At 43.4% G+C, this 9,911-nt stretch overlaps 1 protein-coding gene across 1 annotated transcript in view; it reads left to right on the plus strand.

Annotated features, from left to right (window-relative positions):
• The window catches only part of Nemp1 (nuclear envelope integral membrane protein 1), a 29,914-nt gene extending 20,831 nt beyond the window's left edge, over positions 1–9,083 (plus strand). The window contains exons 5-9 of the mRNA XM_075954856.1: positions 364–457; positions 999–1,113; positions 2,431–2,656; positions 3,552–3,725; positions 4,466–9,083. Coding sequence (XP_075810971.1) covers positions 364–457; positions 999–1,113; positions 2,431–2,656; positions 3,552–3,725; positions 4,466–4,631 — 775 coding nt within the window. The 3' untranslated portion in view covers positions 4,632–9,083. The remainder of the gene's footprint in view (positions 1–363; positions 458–998; positions 1,114–2,430; positions 2,657–3,551; positions 3,726–4,465) is intronic.
• The last annotated feature ends 828 nt before the right edge of the window (positions 9,084–9,911 follow it).

The raw sequence follows: 9,911 nt of genomic DNA on the forward strand, positions 1-9,911 counted from the left end.
ACAGCTGAGTGAGATTGTTGGTAGGAATCTCCCCTGGCACCCTCCATGGCCTGTTCTGGCGTTGTGAAGGCCACCCAGCAGGAAGGAAGCTTCCAGCCCAATTCCAGCTTGATTTTTCTATGCCACTTGTCTATAACATATGGATTTAGAGAGAGGTGGAGATGGGAGTGAGATTTGAGAGGACCTTGTTGATACTAATCTTCATAATCTATCAACAGCTACATCAGCCTACAGCTCTGTAGCTTTAAATAGTGGGCAGATTTCTTCTCCAATTCCTATCTTGAAACTTTACTTTGTCCGTTGTTCTGATTTCATCAATGGTTTATAGTATTACATAGTCAAGGAAAATACTTTTCTCTGCAGGAGTCAAATTTTCTACTATTCCACTGGAGTGAGCGTGGGGATTGTGGCCTCTCTGTTAATCATCATTTTTATGCTCTCCAAGTTTATGCCCAAGGTAAGTGGTCCAGTTCCTTGAGTGTTTAGGACAAGCTCGGATAGCTGGAGGATTGTCTTGAGTGTTTAGGACAAGCTTGGATAGCTGGAGGATTGTCTTGAGTGTTTAGGACAAGCTTGGATAGCTGGAGGATTGTCTTGAGTGTTTAGGACAAGCTCGGATAGCTGGAGGATTGTCTTGCAGTCTTAGAGCACTGAACATTTGCATTAGTGACCTGATGAGTCAGCGTCTGTCCTGTTCGATTTTGAAAAGCACTTGCATGGTGAGACCTCGAGCCTACAGATTCTGTATCTGAAATCATGTGCTCAGTGGGAACTGAAATCCTCTTTTTGTTTTCTAATTGCACACTTATGCCTTCCAGTCATTAGCATCTCATCTTCCTGGTGTTCCTTGCAGACTGTACCTTTTTAGGTATAAAGCATATCTTTTTAAGAGAAATGTTTTTATGCATTTTGAGTAGGTTGAATTTAAGAAAAAAATGTCCCATTTGCTTCTTTTATAAAAGTCTTGTGACTTTTGCTTTCATTTCTACTTTGTCTAGAGAAGTCCCATTTACGTCATCCTGGTAGGAGGCTGGTCCTTCTCTCTGTACCTCATTCAGCTAGTTTTTAAGAATTTACAAGAGATATGGAGGTGTTATTGGCATTATCTTCTAAGTAAGTATTGTTGGCTTGGCTTTCCTTTGTACGTTTATTTATTTATTTATTATGTATACAATATTCTGTCTGTCTGCAGGCCAGAAGAGGGCACCAGACCTCACTATAGATGGCTGTGAGCCACCATGTGGTTGCTGGGAATTGAACTCAGGACCTTTGGAAGAGCAGGCAATGCTCTTAACCACTGAGCCATCTCTCCAGCCCCTCCTTTGTACGTTTTATAGGGTATTTGGTTAATTTGATTGTGAGAAGTTTCCTGCCAACAAGGAGTGCTAACTTGTAAAAATTATAATTTCCTACTTCTAATATTACATCTCCTTAACATCATCTTTTAAATTTAGATGCTGTTAATAAGAATAAAGCTTTAGGGGGCTGGGGTGATGGTGCTCTTCCAGAGTACCCAGGTTCAATTCCCGGCACCCATATGGCAGTTCTCACCTGTCTGTAATGAAATTCCAGGATCCAACACCCTCACACAGAGAAACATACAGGCAAGACACCAATGTGCACAAAATAAAAAGAATTATTCTTTAAAAAAAATTAAAGCTTTAATTTGCTGGTGTTTATTTCTACATTAAGCAAAATTTAAAATCCTTTAAATTGGCTTTATTAATGTTAATTTAAATATGGTTGGGGACCTTGAGAATAAGACTGCTGTGGATCTGATCTATAGTAGTAAGAATCCTTTGGTCATAGATAGAAACTTTGTTTTCTTCTTGTTAGTAACTTGATCTATTATTTGAGGACAATAACATGAAATTATTTTTGGAATTAAACTATTTTAGACATGTTCAACATGTAGCTTTTAAAAAAAGATTTAGTTCTTTTTTTTTTTTTTTTTTTTTTTTTTTTTTGGTTTTTCGAGACAGGGTTTCTCTGGCTTTGGAGCCTGTCCTGGCACTAGCTCTGTAGACCAGGCTGGTCTCGAACTCACAGAGATCCGCCTGCCTCTGCCTCCCGAGTGCTGGGATTAAAGGCATGCGCCACCATCGCCCGGCTAAGATTTAGTTCTTAATTTAGGTATGGTGTGTAATTGAGTGCTGGTGCCTGTAGAGTCAGATGCCCTGGAGCTGCTATGTGGGTGCTGGGACCTGCACTTGGGTTCTCTGGAAGAGCCATCTCTTCAACCCGTTTGTAATTTTAACAAAATAAATTGTGACAGAAAGGATAGGAGTGATAAAACATGCATGTGAGGTAGGTAGATAATAGAGTACAGATCTAGTCTAAGCTCCTGGTTCAGCAGATGCCATCTAGTGCACCTACTACTGCTTTCCACATACTAGCTGAAAAGAATGTCTTCTGCTGACCCTTTCTTAGGCTACGTCCTCACAGTCGGATTCATGAGTTTCGCAGTGTGCTACAAGTATGGGCCCCTGGAGAATGAACGAAGCATCAACCTGCTGACCTGGACACTGCAGCTGCTGGGCCTGGGCTTCATGTACTCCAGCATTCAGATACCACACGTTGCTTTTGCCCTCATTATCATTGCCCTGTGCACTAAGAACCTGGAGTACCCTGTTCATTGGCTGTACACCACCTACAGGTGACTGGAAGGCAGTGGAACTTTGTATTGACGTGTGAGGTGTGGGATACACTTTGCAGCAAAAGGATATAGTTTTTCCTTGGGAACCTTTGTAAGTGAGAAGTCACTGCTATGTTTCCCCCTTCTTCATTCTTAGTCTATCCTTCCTTCCTTCCTTCCTTCCTTCCTTCCTTCCTTCCTTCCTTCCTTCCTTCCTTCCTTCCTTCCTTCCTTCCTTCCTTTCCCTCCCTCCCTCCCTCCCTCCCTCCCTCCCTCCCTCCCTCTCTCCCTCCCTCCCTCCCTCCCTCTCTCCCTCCCTCTCTCCCTCCCTCTCTCCCAAATAAAAGCATCCAGTAAAGTGTCATGTGTTCCTGTTACCACTAGGTGGTGCAAATTATAGCTTCTTTTTTTTTTTTTTTTTTTTAAGCCCTATGCCTCAGGTTCAGGTTTCAGATCATTTCACACTGACTGCCAGATTGCTCCAAAAATCCTAATCTTGTTTTAAATGTAATTCATGGCATGCTATCCTTGCAAAAGGAAATATGGAGTGATCCTTGATTCTGAGGTTGTCAGTGACTGTTCCAATAGAGATGATCAAAGTGGAGCCTTCAGTTTCAGGAACTGAGTGTACGACCACCTTATAACATCATTTTGTTGTCGTTTTTCTACTTTTTGGGAAATAAATATTTTGTTTGTCATTTATTGGAAAATAAGTGAGTTTGAGTACTCTGATTCTTCACGCGTAGTTGGGTTGTCAGGAGTTCACTGGTGAAGGATGTATATACGGAAGGGAGGTGGGCTGATGTCTCTCCACATTTAGTCTGTAGGTGTGTGCTTGGTCTCCTGAAACAAGTGGAGGTGAGGATGGATGTGGATTACTGGTTAATGATTCATGATGTTATTTTGATGAGCACAGAAAGATGTGTAAGGCAACAGCAAAGCCCGTCCCCCCTCGCCTCCTGACAGAAGAGGAGTATCGGATACAAGGAGAGGTGGAGACCCAAAGGGCTCTACAGGAACTCCGAGAGTTTTGTAATAGTCCAGAGTGTTCTGCCTGGAAGACTATATCTCGGATTCAGTCTCCAAAAAGGTAAGCTCTTAGCCTGATAAGCCAAGTATTTATGGGTAGTGGATGACCTTGAGTTCTAACAGAGATCATACTTTTAGATAACTGTTATAGTTTGCCCTTTGATTATGCTAACCTAGGAGTAGCGAAGAGAAAGTTATCTGCGTCATTGTGTATTATTAGTAATCTATTTCTTGTTTCCCCAAGGCAGCTACCTCCTTATTTTGATTATAGTGTTAGCATACGAAGACTTTAGTATCATGTGTAAGTGTGGCTCTTGTAAGTTTGACATAGATGTTGCACTTATTTTTTACATTTGATGTTTTTGAGACAGTCTATGTAACCCTGGCTGTCTTGAGTTGCCCCCAGGTTCCTTTGGTTGGGAGTGGTTGTATCAGAGAGTATGTGAAGTTTATTTTGGATTCATGATAGCATAAAGTTTATAGGGCCATAAATGCAAAGAACTATAACGCCCCAGTCCCTTATCAGGAATATGATGACTCAGGGAACCTTAGCACTTCGTAACTAAAAAGGATAGGGTGGCCACCAACAAGCAGGGTGAGAGTACCCATGCTGGCCTATGAGCCCAGCCTTGTTTCCTGCCTATTCTCCAGTCTATATGTCTGCCAAAGCAAGGACAGGAATTTCAGTTAGTTGAGTATAATTTGAACTGCAGGCATCCTGAGCTGTTCAGTCTGTTCTTATTTTGAGAGCCGTCCGGGAAGGATAAGCAGCTTCCTAATGAGCAACCCTCTCTTTTGCAGATTCGCTGACTTTGTGGAAGGTTCTTTTCACCTCACACCAAATGAAGTTTCTGTTCATGAGCAGGAGTATGGATTAGGGAGCATAATTGCCCAGGATGAGGAGCTGTCCTCAGAGGAGGAGGGCTCAGAGTACCCCACGGTCACCCAGAACAGCTTCCTGACTTAGATGGGGGAACCCGTTATTTTCACAGACAGTGTGGTGCCTTGGCGGTCCATGTGCACGTGCTGTGCGGTCTCTTGGGCTTACATAACGGCCTCTTCTGCTGAAATGAGAGGTTCTCCACGGGACCCCTGAGGAAAGAGTGGAGGAAGAAGCGAGTGCTGTGGTAGCTTGCCTCTGACAACTGAGCTATTGGTCCACTTGCTGTTCCTGAAGAAACTGGTTGTCCACAGCCAGCATGGTATTCTAGCTCCTGTTTGAAAGTTCACTGAATGATGGCATTTCTGACTCTGACAAGCCCACAGAAATGAGGACTAAGTGCAGTAGTGCATTCAGATCATAGGCTGCACCTTCTAAAGAGAAATGTACAAATCTGAGCCAGTTTGACTTCTGTGGGCTTATACTCCAGTGGACCATTAGACTAATCCTCGATTCAACTCTTGAAGGAAAGATAGATGGTTGTCCATCCTGTTTTTTAAACATTTTTTTAATGCAGCAAATTTATGTTTTAGAGCCAATAAGTGCTCCAGAGTGACAGACGCTATCGACCCCAGATATTTATTGGTATAGATATCCATGAAAGTCCCTGGAACTGCTGTATTGAACCTTGAATTCTCAGAAACTGATATTCTGAGTTTTACTTACATTTAGAAAACCATCTACTGGCCCTTCTGTAGGTTTGATTTCCTAAGCTTTTTATTCTGTTTGCCCTTTGCGATTTTCTCTTGCTTTTTCTCACCACTCCCTTTTCCGCCCAGGCAGGGTCTGTCCCCTTCCCTGTGGACTGTGTACAGTTCAGGATTTGTCTCATTTTTTCTTTGCTTCCTTTTTGTTCTCCACTCCCTCCCTTTCCCTTCCTAATACGGAGTTCTCTGCTTCTGACCATTTCGTTTATAGATTTTCTTTCTTGGTCAGGGTCTTGCTGTGTGACTCGGCTGGTCTTAAACTCTCAGTCCTTTTACCTCAGCCTTCAGTGCTAGGACCTTAAGCCTGTGCTGCCATGCCAAGCTTTTTTTCTCTGTTATCCCTGGCTGTCCTGGAACTCACTCTGTAGACCAGGCTGGCCTTGAACTCACAGAGATCTGCCTGCCTCTGCCTCAAAGGATCAAAGGTGTGTGCCACCACACCTGTTATGCCAAACTTCTCGTCTTGATTTTATATATCCTTTTTATAGCTTGGTTCCAATAGCTAGGAAGAGAAGTCTTGTTTACTTCTTTTCCCCTATCTGATCACATATCTTTAAGTTACTACTCAATCAACATACTATTCCAAGGCTGGAGATGTAGCTCAGTGGTAGAGCACTTATTGACTCGGCATGCAAGACCCTGGTAGAACTTCAGCATCACAACAAAACGAATCTTATCTCCTTGTTCCTGTCTCCTATTATATACTCATTCTGTTCATTTAGCCTTCTCACCACCTGCATGGTTCCAGATCTGGTAATTTGCAGTTCCTGAAACCATCTATTAAGTTTCTTTATATACAGTTTTAGTTATGTAGCTGCCACAGCTTGGCTTGGCAGATAGACCGTAAGGTGATCTTCCTGCCTTTGACACTCATTCAGCCGTCAGCATCAGACACTCCCCAGTTCCATTCTGACGGAGATGCTGCCTCTTTCCTTAGTTTAGTGACCTCAGCTTCAGAATCCCTTGCCATTGAAGGTACCCTCAGAAGCTGGTGGTATCACTTAGGAGGGAGCAGACTCCCAAGTTTCTGCCGTTTGCTTGGTTCTTTCATTGTGATCTTCACCATCACATTGGAAGAAGCTTTTGTGATTCCTTCAGCCAGGAAGTTGGGTGCTCACTCAGGTAGACAGCATCAGACTCGTTGTCTTAGGATCGTCAAGAAGGAAGATGGTGTCTTCAGACCTGCTGGGCTCTGCTGATGACATCCATAAAGCCGGCAGAGTGGCCAGTGAGTTCTTTCAACCAGTGTTCCCCATAGCCTTAAATTGTCCTAAAGTGACAACTACTTCAACTGGTAGAAGTGAAACAGGAGAAACGGAAAGCTAGCAGTTGTGAGCAGGTGCCACGGGTTTAAGCGGTTGAGTACAAGATGTTCTTGTGAATTACAAATACGGTAAAAGTCTGTCCCTAAGCTTCGGAAAAAGCGGAGATGAAGCTCAGAAGCAGGACGTGCTTGTCTGGCAGGCACAAAGCTGGTGTTCAGTTCCTGGCATCACAAAAAACCCCACCAGTAGCAACAAAAGCCTTCCAAAACACACTATTTTGGAACCTCCTTTGTAGAAATTGGTACCCTTCTGTACAGATGGCGTTCAGTCCTGGGAGCCCTTGGTGCCTTTTCCTACATCACTCCCTGTGAATGGCAGCTTGCTAAAGGGGAGGGCTGACTTAGATGTTTATTTTAATGAAAAATCACTGTGAATGACTTTGTTCTGGGTGGTGAGCTCCCTGTGAAATACGATTTCATTTCAAGGCCATGTGTTTTTTACCTGTATTTAAAGCTCTTTTTCTTTCCCTGCCTGGGGAACTGAGTGGTGTGGGAGCTGTTCTCAGACAGTGAAGGATGGTGCTGCTGTGTGTTGTTTATCCTTGCCCTGCCTGCCTGTGTGTCTGTCTGGATGCTTGAGCCTCTGCATGCCCAGAGGCTGCTCGATGGATCTCAGCCTCATTGTTCAGACCGATCTCATCAGGGATTGAAGGAAGGACTGGGGTGAGCTGGACACTGGAGTCATGTCTGCTGCCATGTCAGCGTCTTTGCCCAGCAGCTATCAAACCATAGTTAATTCCTGGACTCAGGGTCTCATTGTTGGAAATCTATTGCTTCTAATCAGTCTGACCTGAGTTCAGAACATGGCTCCCATTAATGGGAACACAAGAGGCAGTTGCATAAGACTTTACAGTACCTCTTTCCTCAGAACATAATGACCAAAGCCGAGAAAAATTAAGCAACGTTGATAACTTTGTTACCTTGAAATGTAACATTCTTGTTATATCAACAGTGGTTATTTTGCTGGTGATGGCTCCTTGGGTTCCACTGTTCTGTCTTACCATATTATATCCTATCCTAGGGCATATCCCTTTATTAATCAATTGCATTCTCTCTAGCCACCCTTCTTGGCATAGGTGATGGTGGTTTGATGAATGAAAGGACCCAAATAGGCCAGGGAATCCCCCTAGACCTTGATACTCATGAAGGGATTGGGAATGGGTTATGTAATTGACCTCAATCTTTTGTTCCAGAAAAAAAAGATGAGCTGAGATGAATGACTGTGCTACAGCGCTGTCCCTAGCTGTGTCCTAATAGCTCTTCAGAACTGAATAGTAACAGTTGAAGTAGGAGGACAGAAAATTGTGTCCTCTTCCCGTATTCCTTTGGACTCAGGTCTAGCATTTGAGACGATTGTATTTGAATGAAGAATTTTATCTGAACACAGGGAAGGACAGTGGGGCAGATTTGCTGAAGTCTCGGGTTAGCTAGGCTGTGAGAGCAAGGGATAAACAAAGTATCCGTTGCATATGACAAGTCTTGCATGTAGCAGAAATGATTTCTTTTGGGGGAGCTTATGCAATTGTGGTAACCCAGTGGTATCTTCTGTTGCTCTTGGGGTCCAGATGGCTACTACTTTGAAGAGGTGGTTCGAAAGTCGGTTGTAGTGATGTGTGTGTGTGTGTGTGTGTGTGTGTGTGTGTGTATACCTGAACTTGGAAGGCTGAGGTGAGAGGATCACTTGAGTCTGGACATTTTAAATTGGTAGGGGCAGCAAAGGAGACCCCCATCTCAAAATAGAAAGTTTTAGTGCCTTAGATGGCAGGACCACGAACCCACTGTGGATAAACAAAGCATGCAAACACCAGTGTTAGCCCCATTGCCTCAGCAGGGTCAGGAGTGATCACACAGACCCAGACATGTGCCGCCTGTCATTTTTGTTTGACACGCTTTATTGTTTAGACTGGGTGTGCCCCTCTGTATGTAGCCTGGAGCTCAGGACAACCCTGCCTCAGTCTCTGATTGCTGGGATTACAGGCATGAGCCACCAAGTCCAGTTTCCTTTTATACTCTTGATAACTTGAAAATGGTGAAAGCAGTTGCTTTGAACTTTGGGGCAGCGTGAACATTGCTGTGTGACAGATTGCCCCAGTGTGAACCTCAGCGCCTGTTAAAACCCACAGTGGCCATACTTTCCATGTCTCTGGAATTGATACTGAAATAACAAGGCCAAAAAACTACTAGATGAGTTTTAGCCTGTGGGTGATGCCTTAGTGTTAATTTAGATAACATATTTGTCATTTGTACTTAGTAAATGTCAATGGATATTCAGGAAGAACAAAATTATCAGAGATGGCTGTTTGCCATGGTCTTCCCCTACCTTTCTGTAAGAAAAAGTGATGCTGTGTATTTTTTTATTATTATTATTATATGGCTTGTAAATAGTCACAATTTTAATAAAGTTTTGTATGCTGTATTGTCTTTTTAAATTAAAATGCTTCAATATTTGGTTTGTGTGTGTATATATAAAAGTGTATGTGAGTGTGCTCATGTTGGGCACACGTGTGAACATCAGAAGGTAACTTGTATGACTCTGTCTCTCTTCCCACCATGTGTGTTCCAGGGATGAAACTAAGGTCAGCAGGCACAGCAGCAAATTTTCTTGCCCACTGAGTCTCTTAATGAACATTTTTGTGTGCATCTTATACTTTCAGATAATTGACAGTACATCAGTCTCGTATTATGTATTTTCCTTTTTTGTAACCAGACCTCTCCTGAGTATTGGTTTTACTATTTTGGAGCAGGGCGAGGGTGGCGGTGGTGGAGTTGAGACTGTCTTATGAGGCCCAGGTTGGCCTTGAACTCCCTATTTTCCCTATCAGCCCCATGGAGGGCATATGCCACCACTGCAAGCAAATTTTAAAAAGTTACTTTAGCCAGGTGGTGGCATTGCATGCCTTTAATCCCAGCACTTGGGAGGCAGAGACAGGCAGATCTCCTGAGTTTGAGACCAGCCTGGTCTACAGAGGAAGTTCATAGGCTCCAAAGCTAAAGAGAAACTCTTAGAAAGAAAATAAAATTGGCTGGGAGGCTTGAATCAGTGTGATCAGATGAGTGTCAGCTGTCAGAATGTAAGCTACATAGACAGTAAAATCCCTGTGTTTCCTGTATGGTTGGGCTGAGTCTGGCAGAGTCATTTGTATACTCATTCCTACATCCCACCGAATTCCTTTACACCCATTGTATGGAGTATAAGCTTGTTCACTTTTTCAGGGTGGCTCATACTCAGGGACTCCGCTAGCCATAGGCTACCACTGAGCCATACTTTATCCCAGT

Source organism: Microtus pennsylvanicus, chromosome 20, assembly GCF_037038515.1.
Source record: "Microtus pennsylvanicus isolate mMicPen1 chromosome 20, mMicPen1.hap1, whole genome shotgun sequence".
Classification (NCBI taxonomy): domain Eukaryota; kingdom Metazoa; phylum Chordata; class Mammalia; order Rodentia; family Cricetidae; genus Microtus; species Microtus pennsylvanicus.